Consider the following 17,148-nt stretch of genomic DNA (forward strand, 5'->3'; position numbering starts at 1 on the left):
CTCCAAACCCACAACATCTAGTTACAAAAGGTGCAGTTTTTGCACAACCTCCTCTTCCAGGACGTGGAAATTTGCTGTAGTGTTGAAGACAACAAGCCTGACGATAAACCTGTTAGAGCAGGTAACCCTGCTCACTCCCAGACTTGCTCTTCTTCAAGTGGTCTCCTTATCCCCTGGTGAGGTGGCAGCATTGACTGGACAGGTGGTGACAGATCCTCACTGTTAGCTGGAGTTCCTAGTTCTGACATACGACACCAGCAGGGAAGCCCTGCACTAAGAACATAAGATATAAGGAAGCAGCCAAGTCACCTGCGCACACCTGCATGTTCTGCAGGGACAGCAGAAAGCCCCGGACCACACCAGCGGGCAGATGAGCGTGAGTGTGCGGCCCCATGCAACAGCCACGCCGAGAGGGACCCGCCAGGAGGGACCCGCCAGGAGGGACCTGCCAGGAGGGACCCGCCAGGAGGGACCTGCCAGGAGGGACCCGCCAGGAGGGACCCGCCAGGAGGGACCTGCCAGGAGGGACCTGCCAGGAGGGACCTGCCAGGAGGGACCCGCCAGGAGGGACCCGCCAGGAGGGACCTGCCAGGAGGGACCCTGCCTCTGCTTCCACACCAAGACCTGAGAGCATCCAACTCGCTACCCAGGGAGCCGCGATCATGGACTTTCTGCTGGCTTTACTCCTCACCAGACAGATAATGGATGATGCCATCATTAACTCCCCCTGGACACACAGTCTGTTTCAAATCATATTCTGATTTCTATCATCTACACTGAGAAGTTCAGCTCCATCTAGGAAGCTATTTCCTCCTATTAGAGGTTTCAAGGGCTGTGTTTGAAGGATGCTGAAGATATGGGCTATCAGCTCGCACAGAGCTGTAAATAGTACCTCTTGGGAGCGGTCAAGATTTTCCCACAAACTTTCCTCTAATCTCACTTGGTTTTTGAACTAGAAACACCAAACTCCAGGCTAAAAACCAACCCAACACTGTTCACCACTGAGGGCAAGAGAGAGACACTGGGCAAGTGGTGCCAGTCCAGCCAAGCACAACGCCCTGGAATAGGGTGACTGATGTGTACAACAATGGAAGAGTCCTAAGGAACTCAAAAATGATCACTGCTTCCTCTCTTCTCTACCTGGAAACACCTGATTGCTCCTCGAATGTCAGCTTTGACTGCAACCACACAGCCCTGAACAATCCTGCATCTGCACTGAGCGTTCAGGGATCACTCCTCTTCTGTGCACAGGATCCAATTAATTAGGTGAATTCCTGCACAGGAATGAGCAGAGAAAATGCTGCTTGATCACAGCAGGCCAGCAAGTCACTAATTCCTGGGAACTCAAGGCCTGTGGTGGCCTGCAGCCTCGGGGTCACCAGCACGTTGGGCACAGAGGCCACTGGGCTGCGGGGACGGGGTTGCCACATCCTGCCCGAGGCTGCAGATCTCCCGCTCAGTCCTGCAGATACCGACAGGACCCTCGTGCAGGATCATCCGCAGGCTCTGCAGCTGCTCAAGACTCACAGCGGCCTGCGTATGTGTGAGCCTTTCTCTGCAGAAAAAAAGGTGTAAAAAAGGGCGTCAACACAGCTGTCTCTGAATTACTTGCTTAAACATCCCGTGGACAGAGTCACTGAAGCAGGGCAGATACACCATCACTCACATGAGTATAAAAGTGAACTGCTGGGGTTCAGCAAACTATGTTCATTGAGTCATTTTTTCAAGCACAGCCTTTCTTCCTCCACGTGGCAGAGCTGAGCAACTGCCGGGGGTATTGCTGCATGAAGAAGATGATTTGGGCCATTTTCTCCAAGAGACACGGCACAGAACACCCAGAACCCACGTTACAAAGCCCTGGTTCTCCTCCAGGTCTCGCCTGCTGTGGGGATCAGACAGCTCCCCACAGTTCAGGTGGCACATGTGCCTTCCTAAATCTGAAGTGCCTTTCTTTTCAAGCTGGCAGAGCAGAGAACGGCCCACCCTCTGCCCTCCACCCTTCAACGCCCGCACGTTCACCCGGATCACCGGCTGGGGCTGTTTGCACAGTTCTGTGCACTTGAAATAGAGGAGTTGTAAGACTCCTTCTTAACATAAGGATTTTTCAGCTCCTGTTTCAGGTGATGCAACAGGGTGAAGCTCCCGTGGGGGGAGGAACTGCAGCAACTGTTGCATCCAAGACAGGGACCCAAAGCACTAGAGGAACAACAGCACCGTGTTCTTGAGATTGCATTAGAGGCAGAAAAGGGGAAAGAGACTAAAGCTTGGTAAGATCACTCGGTAAATTTGTGCCCAGGAGTCCAGTTTTATCCCAAATTCAATTGTGACTCTTCCAGGCTCTGCCTTCTTGAAGCTTTGGATGAAGGAAAGGTATAGACTGGGATGAAAAACGTCTTATGAGCTGTCAAAGGAGGAGGAAAATAAAGGCAACTGGAAAAATGTAAGGAACTTCAAAATTATTTTCTTGGCCATAGGAAACCTAAAAGGCATTAAATCAGACTGCAGCAGAGCGGGGGATGCAGAGCTCATAGAAAACTTAGAGAGATGTGTAATCCACTCAGTAAAACAGACACATGTTCAGACCATACCCATGTCATTTCATTCGCCCTGTTGGTCTGGCAGAGGGAGGCAGGAGACCCCCCTGCAGCACGAAGCAATCTCACAGGGCTTCACACTCAGGCAGGAGTTTTAATGTCCCTTTCACAGCCATTTCCAGGCTTACAAAAAGCAAACGCAGCACGTACACGGCCAAGATGTGATCTGAGCAAACTGAGGAAGTGTTTGCAAAATTAATTCCCCAAAGAAGTGTTATGGTTGATTATTTTAAGCAAATATGTAGGCCCTGTATAACAAGTAATCTCCATTGAAGAGGCACAAAACAGAGTACTTACCTCTCTCGCTCCTGAAGCTTCTGAAGCTCCTCAGCCACTCCGTAAGGCAGCATCTCCTCGGGCAGATTGCAGCGCTGTGCCCATCTCGCTGCTGTTTTCAAATCACAGTAACGCATCAGCAACTGCATCAGGTGCCCTTGAAGCCATCGATTCTCTCCGACTGTGCTCTGAAAGGGGAACCAAGGCTAAAGGAAGATTGCCCGCGCCATTTCCACCGGGGTGTTTGCACCCCCCAGCAGGCAGCGCTCTCCAGGGCAGGCAGGCAAGGAGCAGGAATCCTCCCACCGCAGGAGGGATTTTCTTCAAACCCAGCGAGTCCTGCCCTTCTCTGCCAAGGGATGAAGAGCTCATCCTTTAACTGGGTACACGGGCCCCCCGCCAGCATGGCTATTTGTTCTGGGAATACCATTTTGCAGGTGCAGCACAGAGAAACAAGGATTAAAAAACCACCATTTAGCCTGACTGACAACCAGCACATCATTTGCTCAGATACTGTTTATATTAAGCAAAATCAGAACCACTGACTGACCAGTAAAGGGTTTTGGGCTCGTTAGCCATGTCATTATGGAAGGGGTGAGAGTTTGGATTGTTTTAGTCCCATTTTGTTCCTGCACATGCCCTGCAGTGATGTTTTGACTTGATGTCCTGGGAGAGAAAACAGGACGGCTCAGTCTCCCCCCAGGTAAGCTGGTCGCGTGTGTCCCCTCCAGGATTTCTAGGACTGCCAGTCACACAGGGGTCACAGGCAGGACACACCAGCAAAGCCGGCCTGGTGTTCATGGTGAGGACGACGCTTGTCAGCCACGGCCCATCCGCACACTGTGACACCAGGGGCACAAGGTCCCTCCCCCAGCACGATGCCACAGCCCACTGGCACAGCCCGGTGATGGGGACAGTGTCACCTCGCCTGGGAAGGAGTTGTATGAACTGTGCTCTGCAAGTCCTGCTTGAGCCCCACTGATCATGAGAGGAACCCGGACCAGCCGCTTCAGCTGTGAAGAATCTGGGCTGGCTACAAGAAATTCCTCCCTTTGTGTCGATGCAAGGCCTGCATGGACCTGACAAATGGATGATTGCTTCAGCCACACCGACACAGAATCCCAGCCTGGTTGGGTTGCAGGGATCTCTGCAGATCCCCAGCCCAGCCCTGCTCACCAGGGTCACAGAGCAGATCACACAGGTGGGTCCAGGGGGTTTGAATGGCTCAGAGAAGGAGACTCCACACCCGCTCTGGGCAGCCTGGGCCAGGCTCTGGCACCTCCCAGCAGAGAAGTTTCTGCTCATGTTCAGATGGAGCCTCCTGTGTTTCAGTCTGTGCCCGTTGCCCCTCACCCTGGCGTTGGGCACCACTGAACAGAGTCTGCTCCATCCTCTCACACCCACCCTGAGATATTGATCCATTGATCAGATCCCGCTCAGCTTCTCTTCTCCAGCTGAACAGCCCCAGCTCTCTCAGCCTTTCCCCATAAGAAAACAAACACAAGGATCTCAGGTGTCGCTGTGACGTGCACCTGCAGACAGGGAGTTCTGGACACTCCCTGTTCCCGGCTGTTTGCCGGTGGAAGCCCCGGCGCAGTGCAGAGCCTGGGGCACGAGCACAAACCGCGGCTGCCAGGGGTTCCAGTCCAAACACCACTGGGAGCCAGCGTGGCCGGAGCGTGGCCGCTGCCCGGCCTGGCTGAGGGAGCAGCGACGGGCAGGGCTGCGCAGGCACCACTGCGGCTGCGGGGTTCACCAGAGCCCTTCTGTCTTGGGCACCCACTTGGCAGATGCAGTTGCAAGAGAAATACGGACACGGTGACAGTGACAGTCACGGCAGCTCCGTGGGGGTGGGCATGACCCTCTCCCCCTGCCCAGCGAACCCACCGCGTTTGAAATACCCCAGAGCCTCTGCAGCCAGAGCGGCAACTCATCCTCCTGCCAGACTCATCTACTCATGGATCTGCCTTAGAAGTTAACGTTGTCAAGAAAACTTAATTGCTAAAGCAAGCTGAGGCTCCCCATGGTGGACCAGGATCTGTAGCTATACGGCTACACTGCTGCCGGCACTAACAAGGAGGATTTGTCAGTGCAGTTAAATGCTCAACACGCATTTAAAGCCCATCCGCACCCTCCACACACGCCACTGCCACCTCCCCTTCGCTGCCCACCAAGCAGCGCCTGCAGGGTCAGAGTCTGATCCCAGGCACCTCATCTTCCTCACCTTCCTCCCCTGCGTGCACAGACAGAGCTGGGTGGGAGGCTGGGGCCACGGGGCCTCATTCCTCACATTCCTTCAGTAACTCAAAGGTGAGAAGTTGTCTTCAAAGCAGACACCCTGCACAGAGACCAGGAAACAAACCTGGTGATGGCCCCGAGGGAAAAGGGAAGCAGAAAAGAAAAAAATCAAAACAAACCAATGACCCACCCCATAGAGGTGCAGGGGGGTAGAGGCTTGGAAGAAAAGCCACAGAGAAATCTGGCATCCCAGGTAGCATGGAGCCAGCCTGCTCATAAACACCACTGCCTCGGCACCAGGTCTGCACCCCCGACTCTGCCAAATGCCCAAGCACACTTTCCTCTCAGGGCTATGCGGAGCGATGTTCTTCCTGCTGCTCCCCAGAGGCTGGTGGCCCAGCGAGGAGCCGGGGTCACGGACGGGCCCAGCAGCAAAGCAGGGGCCGGTCAGCCAGGGAAAGGCAGAGCAGGACAGGAGCGGCGATCACGGTTACGCTTCTTCCCCCGCGTGTCCTCCCGACCCCCCGGCCGTGCTGGTCCCCACACTTGGTGCGTGTCCCGCATCTCTGCCCGTGCCGCCCAGCTGGGCCAAGCACCTAACACGGGGGGAGGCTGGAACAACTCCTGCGGCGTTTGCCAGGCTGCTTCTCAGAGGCCTGCCCAAAAAGAACATATTTTCTTATTAGCATCACAGCGCAATTCCCTCTTCTGGCTTCCCCTGTGTCCGTTCTATTGTATTCCTGCCTTTTTTCTAGAACACAAAGTCTTTGGGGTTGAACGTCTCTTCAGTTCACCCAGAGTCAGTTCTTAATAAATCCTCATTATGTCAGCTTTATTTCTGGAAATAATGAGGTGCAGATTTTTTTTTATTATTTTAATGATAACAGATTTATTCTTTCAACCACAAAAACAACTCTGGAAAGAAGGTTAATCTCTCCAGAGATATGACATCTTGCATTCTGAAGCGGAAAATAGCTTGCTTTGTTTTTTACTGAAAAAACCCAACATTGCAATGAAGGGGAAAGGCTTCCACCGCAACGGCTCTGCAAGAAGCAGGAATGTGGAAACTTTGGCCCCAGAAGATGTGGGCACAGACGCGGAGACAAACGTTTCACTAGGGATGACATTCCGTGTATTTTGTTTTCAGTACACGAACGCTTCTCAAGAGGAACCTGGCACAGTTCTGATCAACAGCAGCGACACCTCCGAGCAGGAAAACATTCTATGTACCACGAGGTTTGTTTACAACCCTCACTGAATTCTACACATATCATACATTCTTTAATCCATAGGCGCACACAAAAACTCCTGACACCAACAATAATCCATGATTAAAGCCTTCCAGAATGACTGCTGGTGATTACCTACCCGTAAATCCTGTTCTCACCCAGCCGAGTGCTTTACAAAGCTCACAAGCACCAGCGCAGAGCAAGCTTAGGAATGTCCTGAACTTAACCCATGGCATCAGCAATTCCCCCATTGTTATCAATAATTTTGGATCCAAATATCCAGTATGTTCTTTGGAAGTCACCCCAGCCAGCCCTAGATTACTTTTATCTCTATGTGTAAAGCTGCTTTTCTGTCTGACACAATTCTCCACTTTCCCTCAGTATGTTTTACCGGAGAGGGAAATCATTCACACCGCTGACACTGGCTATTTGCAGAGTCAGATTTTAATTTAACTTTAGAATGTCTTGGCCAATCTCCCCTGTTCTCAAGTGCTTCCAGGATCCACCAAAAAAATCCTGTTAGTGGAGAGAAAATGTCAAGCAGAATATTTGAGAGCCAGCAACTTAAAGAGAAAAAAGAAACGTGGAGCTCGAAAGGACAAGACCAGTGCAAGCGGCAGAGAGCAGCACTTCTGACCTCCCCGCGGTGCCGCGCGCCCTGCACACACCTGTTCCACAATGCCCTGGAACATCCGCTGTGTTATTATAGTTTTGTTCTTTATTTTTTCGTACTCGAGATTTCTGTTTTAGAGTAAGCATCATCTGGACTACACGGAGAGCGGCTGCAGCGTCACCCGCGTCCTGGAGCTGGGAGCCCAGCGCCAGCTCAGCCCAGCATCACAGCCTGTTTGGGACAGAAACAGGACCCCGACTTCTGGGCGCCCCACACGGACAGCACGTGGACAGAAGCTGCCACGCCCGCACGCACCGGCTCCTGCAGCGGAGTCCTGGGAGAGCTGCAGGCTGCTCGGCACAAAGGCAGAAGGATGAGAAAGCCGCGTTCTCACCGCTCGAGCCGCTCTCCCGCTCACAGGCGCTGCCCGCTCAGACGCACTAATTCATGAGCTGCAGAAGAACAAAATAGCCTCCATTCACATCCCAGAAGAGTGACTTTCAGATAGCAATCAGTGCGTCACTGACACAGCCACACTCCAGTGTTCTGGAGGCCACGACCACATCAATGGTGGGGAAGTGGGTTTTCTGCTCTTTCAACAGCGCGGGCACCGGGGCTCCCTGGGGCATGTTCACACTGCCCACCTTCAGCGCTGGGAACCAGGAGCTGCCACTCCGCTCTGCCCATGCAATCAGCTCCTCCAAAGGCAATTCAGAAGAGTCTAACTTACCATATCGCTCCAAGGGATCAAGGCAAAGCGACTCTTAAAGCCAGCTTGCCTTTGTTCCTCACAAGGCCCTTATTGTTTCTGGGGAACCTGACTGAAGCTGCTCGCTCCTGGTGAGTCCCCAGGACAACATGGTGTGACGAGACGCATCTGGCTCACACAACCTTACCAATGCAATTTCTCATTCTGAAGTCCAGAAACCACTGCCAGAAATAAAACAAACGTACAGCTCATCTGTCAAACGCACCGTTCGGCTGCACCGCCAGCTGTGTGTCAGCCAGCAGGGCGAGGGACGTCCCACCCTTGTCACACCAAACCTGGACACGGTGCCTGGTTTTGGCACCCCAGTGTCAGAGATGCTGAAAAACAGGAGTTCGGTGAAGAGCCGCTGGGCTCAGTGAGTGGGTCAGAGCACCTGGTGCAGAAGGAGAGGCTGAGGGAGCAGGGCTTGTTCAGCCTGGGGAAAGCTAAGCGTGGGGACACAGGGGAATAGAATCACTCTCTTCAATTTTATCATGGAGGATCATAGAGAAGATGGGTCAAAACCTCTCAGATATTTCATCCAGGCCTAAAGAAACAAGGTGACAGTGAGAGTGGTTAAACACTGCAATGGGTCCAGAGGTGCTGTGGAACCAGGCAGGGCCCTGTACCACCTCATCCAACTAAGCTGCCCTGCTTTGCACAGGAGGACAGAGAAGAGACCTCTGCAGGCTCCTTCCAAGTGAAATGAGGCTCCGACTGTGTGACGAGCGCCGCGGCGCATTCCCCGGCTCTGAGGTTCGTCTCCACGCAGACAGGCGGCTTCTTGCAGCGACTGCTGCTTTCATGTTCCAAGCACCTCCCGGGCAAAGAACACCCAAGATCTCGTCTACCCAGAATACAGGATGGTCCTGATCATGCTCAACAATACTACACAGAGATCCAAATACATTTCCTGTGCTGAGATTCCTTCCAAATCTCTGTCAGGCAGCCCCTAAGGGAAATCATCTTTGCCAGATGAAGTCATCATGTCTCCAAAATCTGCGCATATTGCCACAGATGAGAGGAGGTGTACAGCAGAGGTAAAGAACGAACTCGGCTTTCAAAGTCAGATCTGAAGAGAGAGTGTTTTAAAAAAATATTGAGCAAGAGGTTGAGACATTTTTCAAACACAGCATTGGACGTCCTTCATACAACCTTCATACAGCCCGGCTCCTAGAGCCACTGCTGGCGACGGCTCCGCTTCCCAGGGCACACGACACTTCCTACAGGGAGATGAAAGGCAGGACACACGGCGTTGCACTGCGCTGGGTCTGACAGCACCACCGGATTGCACTTCAGCAGCTGACCAGAACACGGACATCGACGCGTCTTGGCTGGATAAAGCACAAATCCAGACAGAAACTGAGGCTTAACGGAGGGGTCACACTCTCCAACACGAGTGCTCCAAACTGCCCAGGGAACTGCGGGCACACAAGATGCTTCAGGACACTGGAGGATTTAGTGAGGATGGCACCACGATGCATCTGTAAGAGGGTAAAGCTCAGCACTGCCCTGACTCACGTTACCCACCAGCACACAAATGCAGCCACCTAAACGCTGTCCTGACAAATCGGTTTTACCCCGATGAGGCACTGCTGTGCCTGCAGAAGGGACCAGCCAGGGCATCTCGGCCAAACCCGCAGGAGGGACGGCGGCCTGAGGCTGTGGAGTCAGCAGTGTCAGCAGTGTCACTCGTCTGCAGGGTCACAGGCCAGCTCATGCTCCTGTTTACCAGTGTAGGTGCAGCCTGACACCTTGGGGACTTTCCCAGCGGGAAGATCAGAACTTTCCTTTTTATTTTAACCCACAATTAACTTATTTTCCCCAACTCCGTACCACAACAATTCCAGGTATGCTCATACACAAAATCACAGAGCATTTACCTGCACTACTTATTCTCCCCTCCACTACTCATCCAGGGAATATCATAGATGTATGTCTTTAATGAGCTATAGAATCGCTCTAACTCTATTAAAATAATCTTTCTTTGGAAGAAGAAATAATCGCATGTCATCCATAAAAAAATAAAAATAAAATTACTTAACAAATAGGCCAAGGTAATTTTACCCTGCTTGCTTTTTAAGATACAATTTCTTTCTCCGGTCTGTCCCGAGGGTCTGTGCAATCCCTGCAACCCCTTTCTCCCAACCGCTGCAGAGGTGTCTTCTGAATTCCAGCCCAACCCTGGCCCTGGAGCTGCTCAATATTATCCATTGCAGGGATCGGCGGAGGCCCAAGGACTCGTTCTGAATCCATAAGCCACAGTTTTGATATGCCTCCAGATTTCTCACACCTCTCGGTCCCACGATGGCAGGCTGCAGATATTTTCTGGGAGCATTCCAGCACTTGGCAAGACTGAAGATGAATGAGGATGGGGAAATTGGCCAAACTCTTTCAGAGCACAAAGCCGTGTGTTACTTATCACAGTAGATGCTTTGTCTGAGTCCAATAACACAGTGCATTGAAGACAAACTGGCAACCCTTATCTTCCCAGTGTATTCTGAAGTAGCATTTATCTATTCGCCTTCTGTCACTATGTCACACACACACACGAACAACGTGTCCCTGCGGCAAACGCCAAACTGCGCTCTCCGGTGTGAGGAAGCGAAGGCTCCCACCGTGTCCTGCGCGTTGGGTACTCCCGAGCCTCACTGAGCCTGGTCCTCAGAGAACCAACCGAATTCCTCTGGTCTCTCAGCCCTAAGAGGGTTTATATAATTGCCAAGCACTTCCATAAACATTCTACAAGTCACCACTAAGTAGCTCTATTTTAGTTTGTATCTTGAAGCCCGCACAAGGAAAACAGGACTTTCTGCTAAGCTATGGGGCTGCCTGAAGGATCACTATCAGATGTGATAATTCCACAATCCAACCTAGCGCCGGTGCAGGACGTGCATTCGTGCTCCGAGATCTGTCTGCAGGACCCCACCTGAGTCGGGGGCCCGGCAGGGACCGCGGTGACACTGTGCTGGGGACGGGCACAGAGCCGGCGCACAGCTTCACCGCGGGGGTGCGGAGAGGAAGAGCCTGTGGGAGTGAAACCACCATTGCTGCGTCTCTGCTGCTGCTAAGTGAGCCCGCAGGATGACGCTTTAACCACTTGTCAGGATCTACGTGAGCTGAAGCCACCCGGATGCCTTCCCATTCGTCTTGGATAGCTCTGATATTAACCCTAACGAGCTAAACCAGTATACCAATTAACTCAACCAATCACTCAATTAAAGGTTCCCATACCCAGTCACATACATAACGAGAATTCAAGAGCTCCATTTTCCTTTCCAAAAAGACGTGGAATTCCAGCACATTGACCCCCTGTGGGGCAGGAGGACTCACCCCTCGGGCCCAGCCGGGTTGGCTCCACACGGCCAGCGCTGAGCTTCAGGAGAAGGATCTGCAGACGGGGCAAGAGACTCAGAAACCTTTCTTGTTCTCTCCCCACTCTGTCCACCCTGCTCAGGTCAAATTCCAAGTTGTGAGGCCAAACAACAAAGCAGGACTCTCCTGTTACTTGGTCCTGGCTCCAATCACTTTACCAGGATGCACCATCACTCTGCTCGCGCTGCTGCCGTACGGCAGTTCCCTCAGATCCGCGCTTCTCTTGTGGAAATCGCTGCACGAAAGGTGGGTCAGCAGAGAGCTCCAGGTCCTCACCTGGATCACCACCTTAATTATAAGGCCTGTGAGCTCTGAACTGGGATTAATTTAAAATCCTCCGTGGCACCCGCACCCAGGGCTCTCCCCGCTCTGCTCACGGGTCTGATCCAGCCCAGGCCTCCTGCAGAGAGCTGGAACTTGTTTTAGGTTCTTTTCTCTCTAAGAACGTGCTAATGCGGCAGGCCCAGCTGGGGACATTCTTCTATTCGCTAAAGTCTTCAAAATGAATAAGCAAAACTCTCCACGAAGGAAATACTTGCTCAAGAGCACTAACTCTTCCCATCATCAGCCTATGAAAAGTAGATGCCTACAGGAAAAACATGGATTACCACTCATTTCTCTTTTGCCATGCCCAAACCTCACCTGGCTCACAGCCAAAGCAATAATAAGTATCTTTGCACAATCATTACCAAAAGCAAATCTTGGCAGTAGATAATTCTCCCCTTTAATCTCTTTTGGTACATTTAAACTCCTGGTGCTTTTTGTTCTGAAGGAGAAATGCTTGAGAGGGTTGACTGAATGAACTCTGAAATTCACACCCCAGCAAATTGGACTGATTTCCCAAATCCATAATTACAACGTTCCTCAGAGATATGCATTCCTTCTGAGCAAACAAGGCAAGATTAGTTTCCTGTTTCTTCCCATTTACATGACTTTTCTGTCAAGAGGACCTCTTCTTGTTTCTAAACAATCCTCTGTTTATGTGGTTCTCTTCTTGGCAGGAACTGCTGAACTAATCTTGCCTAAAAGTATAATACAGCCAAACTATCCATTGCAATAGCCCAACCATCTTCGTGCCAGGCGGCTGGTTTGCACAGCCCTTTAGAATCCAATAACTGTGTGTGGAATACTCAGGTACCGATCGATTACCGGGGTTTTAAATAACCCGTGGTGATTACTGAACGACCAGATAGTTTTACTGTTGACTGGATAAGAACATAAAAGTGGATCTGTGCATGTGTGTGAGGATGTACAGGGCTTTAGTAAAACCGGGCGAATGTGGCCCCCCACATGTGCAGGTCCCCAAGCAGAAATTACTGCTGGGCAAGAGTATCGAGTTGTCTCATGTCAGAGCTGTATGTGAGAGTCATCCCCCACTCACAGACAGAATATATGGTGACCTCTTTGGTTCCCACTTTAAGAAGGCGGTGAACACATCCTCTCATGTGCGAGCACCAGCTCCGTCCTCTCCGCAGAGGCCGATGTCAGAGCCCTTGGCGGGGTTCCCTTTGTCTTAGAGCAAAAGGAACATGAGGATTTGCTCATTCTATGGGAGCTGGTCCCCGTTTCTACTTTGTGGTGTACAATCCTGGGGCTGATGCAGTTTGGAGGCAGTAACAAGTATCCTGGAAACTACTAGATTAGGCTTCTGATGTAGCTTTTAAGGAGCTTGGGTGTTCCACCCAAGTTTTGGATGATAGTCCTTCCTACACTGTTTCCTACTCCTAAGATGCTCCCCTCATTCGGCTGCACTAAACACACCACCAGGCACTTCAGATCGGTCTGACCGCTTGCTGATGCTCTTAACTCTTTAATCTATAATAACACTGACCCTTCAACCTACAGCCATAAGCCAATTAGCCTTTTTTATACCATACCAAATCTCTTTCTGATGAAGTTGTGCTTTCAAATGATCGCATGCTAGTGACAGAAATGTAATTACACTGCTCAGCAGCCCTGGCTGGTTGCAGGGGGTTTAAGGTCAGAAAGCATCTCTAACACACCGAAACAATTTAAAGGAGATGTTTTTCCCCCGGGAGCTCTCTCCACTTTCCTTTCTTCACTCTCCAGTAGTTAATATGTCTGCAGATAAAGGCTATTTGGCCACGACGTTTAAAACTGAGGTCCTGAGCTTTCAAAGGAATTACTCACCCACTGAAGCAGAAGACAAAGACCCAGCTCCCATAAGCTTCTGCTGAATGCCCAGAGCTTGGCCCTGTAAGTCCACACTTAAGTAAACGTGAGCTGATTATTGAGCAAACACATCTTCTGTGACTCCAGAGACACTTCTGCCTGATTTTTTAAAATGTTTTTGACATTCTTGACGATGTGGTAGATAGTTCAGAACACCATAGCACTTCTTCTTGGCTTCTTTGTACCTACTGTAAAGTTCCACCAGAATGCATTAGTATGGTTGTGCTTAACCACGATTTATGTGTCTAGGAATGGCTGGATTTGTTAGAAATAAAACTATCATCATTATCATTAGGCACAGCAGCCCTCCAGGCCTTACAGAAAATAATCCACACTGGCGGTACATGGAGGTATTTACATTTAACTGTACAGATGCTTTGATAGACTCTTCTTTAGATAGTAAGGCATGGAACACACTGCACGTTTGGCTTTTCCCATGTACTTCTCCCACAACAGCTGTGGGTTTGTTAAATGAGAAGTTCCCATTTCTTTCAGTGCTAACTTCATTAGTACAGATGCATATTTTACTGCTTTCTGTCCAGAAAGCAGAATGGAACTGAAGAATTATGTTGTGCTTTTCCTGAGAAACTCACAGATGTGCCTGTTTTCTGCATCGGCCCTATCAGTTAGTCCTTGTTCTTCGCAACTCTGATGTTATTTCAGCTATCAATAAATACACGGCACCATTTACAAACCAAACTGAAAAATAGAAGGAAATCTATACTTTGCCTGCTACTTTTATTGTCCAGTTTTTCCATGGTTTAATATTCCCTGAGGTACAACATATTTTTGCATCACATTGTGGCTACGTGTTCACCCCAGAGCCCTCAAACAAGAACAGTCACAGAATCCCAGAGTGTCAGGGGTTGAAGGGACCTGGAAAGCTCATCCAGAGCAGGAACACCCAGCTGAGGTTCCACAGGAAGGTGTCCAGGCGGGTTTGAATGTCTGCAGAGAAGGAGACTCCACAACCTCCCTGGGCAGCCTGGGCCAGTGTTCTGTTACCCTTACTGACAAGAAGTTTCTTCTCAAATTTCAGGGGAACCTCCTGTGTTCCAGTTTGCACCCATTGCCCCTTGTCCTGTCACTGGTTGTCACCCAGAAGAGCCTGGCTCCATCCTCCTGACACTCCCCCTTTCCATATTGATCCCCAGGAATGAGTCCCCCCTCAGTCTCCTCTTCTCCAGCTCCAGAGCCCCAGCTCCCTCAGCCTTTCCTCACACGGGAGATGCTCCACTCCCTTCAGCATCTTGGTGGCTGCGCTGGACTCTCTCCAGCAGTTCCCTGTCCTTCTGGAGCTGAGGGGCCACAACTGGACACAATATTCCAGGTGTGGTCTCCCCAGGGCAGAGCAGAGGGGCAGGAGAACCTCTCTGACCTACTGACCACCCCCCAATCTAAAGAAAAAGGCGAGGGGCAGGAGCAGAGGGATTGCAAACACTGAGGTTCTGCTCAGTCCCTGACCGGGGGACAAAGTGTGGGCAGAGCAATGAAAGGAGCAACGTGGCCACAGGGCAAAGAAACACGGCCGGTTCTCAATGGATTGAAAGCAATTCCCTCAACCCTGGCTTCACAAGACAGATACCCGATCTCAAACCTGTCACTGGTCCAGCGCTCAATACCATCGATTCTGCAAAAGGGAAATGGATAAGGGAAAAAAAATAATAATCTTCTCTTTTTTACACGGCAGCTGTTTGGGAGCTGCTTAAAGTTGTGGAAAGATAAATGCAATTATTTTGCAAACAGTTTACGAGGCAAACTGCAGGGAAACCAGAGCCAAGGAGCAGCTCCTGCCTCCTCACACCCAGAGCGGTACCCGGAGCTGCCTCGGCTGCAGCAACACCGCTGGAACCACAAACACTTATTGCAGCTGATGAGTCCTCCCTGAGATTTTTAAGGCCAGAAGGAACAAAAACAATCACCCCCTGGTTCTAATTTCCTCCTTCAGAAGAGGCCATAAATGCTAGCGAGGGACTGCACACAACAGCTGGTTAAACTAGTTTTGGTCTCTACCTTCCAGGAAAACAGCCAGTCTAGATTTGACATCTGAGTGATGAAATCCATTATATCCCTGAATAAACAGTTCACTCGAACACAGAGCGAAAGATAATTTGACATGCAGACTTATACCAAAAGACATGTCATTTATTAATCACCTCCTGAATATCCTTCCCATTTGCATTGCACAGATTGCTTAATTCCCTACAGATATTAAGTTCCTCACACTATAGGGAAGTTGTTGTACTCAAAACAATCTTGAGTCAATTTAAAAGCTTGTCTAAGCTCAGGAGTCCTAGGCAAGGACACAAGATGTGGATATTTGCAAAGTGGCCTTTTTGACTTCTTGTCCTTATTAAAGACTCCCCAGAGCAGGATTACTGGCCAGGTGTTCTAGCCACGGGGGTTTTTCTTAACTAATTGCATCCTTTAAATTCCCCTTAAAAATACCTCCTTAAGCATACCAGGTATTACATTTTATTCCAGAGGTTGTTACATTTTAATAGAGGTCAAAATGGTCCTGCGCAGAAAGAGCCCATTAGGATCTCAGCACCAGTCGCTCAGGGTGTTTGTCATTTAGAAACCAAGCAGTCTAAGACTATTTATACCTATGGAGGACCAGGAATGGTCAAAGTTTTTCAAATGTATTACACATAATGGAGAGCACTTCACTCTTATGCCCTCTGTTTGGGCAGATTTCTGATTATTATCTGTGAAGCAGCATAACAACAGTAGAATGTTAGCGGAACTCGAGTTATTATACATTTGCTGCGAATCACCAGCATCTCACCCGGTCACCCAGAGAACGAGCTGGCACAGTGTCCGATTTTCATGGTCGGAAACGTTCATATAAATAAGTTATCTCATTGCCACAGCTGGAGGAGCAGAGGAGATCAGCTGCGGCCTCTCCCCACGCTCAACAGCTGGCGCCAGGCTCATCTGCTCCGTTTCACGCGGGAGCAGAGCGGGCTGCAGAGCCGCACAGCGGGGCCTGGGAACACCCGCGGCCGCTCTCTGGATGCTGTATCCCCGGCCCTTCTCTCCGGTCGCACAGAGCGGTTCCAGCGCGAGCCGGCAAAGGGGCTGGCGGAGCCGCAGCCCAGGAGCGCCCCAGAGAACCTCACTGCAGTACGTTTAATGCAGCTTTTACATTTGAGAAACCAAGGCACGGGTTCGCCCGTGCGAACACTAGCACAGAAAGTTTTTGATTTAGCAACAAAAGGCCCTTTGGCTCAAGGTCAGTAAAAGCTGAAGTACCATTTCTACCCCACTGCTGCCCCAGACACGGTGCAAAGCAGGCGATCGGAACACGGACAGCCCTGAAGAACGGACTGGTTTAACCCTGCCCAACACTGATTCCAGTTATTGTCCCAAACGAAGAGCTGCGGCGCTGTTCTGCTCCACGGGAGAAGGAATTTCATAGCAGAACATCTAAATAGACACACATAGAATTCTTGGGCCAAAGTACCCTGAGATAACATTTTAAGCTGTGCCAACTGGTCAGCTCTGCTGCAGTCAAACTATTCCCTGTAAAAATACTCTGGACATTAGAATTGTGGAGCAAGTGCGTGCCTTCTGGGCTCTAACTGCTCGGAAACACCCGCAATACTCTGCCATTCCCTGCACACGCACCCCGGCCCTTCCTCGCCAAGCCTGGACTGTCTCCTGCACATCAGCCCCTCAGGGGCCCGGGCAGCTCCCTCCTGGGACCCAGCGGACCCCAAGGGTGTGGGTGACTCCACACGAAACAGGTGCCCTGGCACTGACCAACCAAGCTGGGTCTTGAATTGCGAGATCCCCTCTGAAACAGCAGTGAGAGCACTGCGCGCTCAAAGTGGCGCAGCGAGACACCAGAGCCGCCTATTCCCGATGCCTCTGCTAAAC

General features: G+C 50.8%; 1 protein-coding gene across 21 annotated transcripts in view; it reads right to left on the bottom strand.

Moving 5' to 3' along the window:
- Positions 1–17,148, bottom strand: part of EXD3 (exonuclease 3'-5' domain containing 3) — a 298,384-nt gene that overhangs the window by 152,772 nt on the left and 128,464 nt on the right. For 19 of the 21 annotated variants that reach the window (XM_071817354.1, XM_071817359.1, XM_071817364.1 and 16 more), the window contains one exon: positions 2,892–3,076. In XM_071817354.1, the coding sequence (XP_071673455.1) occupies positions 2,892–3,076 (185 nt within the window). The remainder of the gene's footprint in view (positions 1–2,891; positions 3,077–17,148) is intronic. The other 2 variants (XM_071817355.1, XM_071817352.1) reach the window with 1 other exon arrangement.

This window comes from Patagioenas fasciata, chromosome 20, assembly GCF_037038585.1.
Source record: "Patagioenas fasciata isolate bPatFas1 chromosome 20, bPatFas1.hap1, whole genome shotgun sequence".
NCBI classification, from domain to species: domain Eukaryota; kingdom Metazoa; phylum Chordata; class Aves; order Columbiformes; family Columbidae; genus Patagioenas; species Patagioenas fasciata.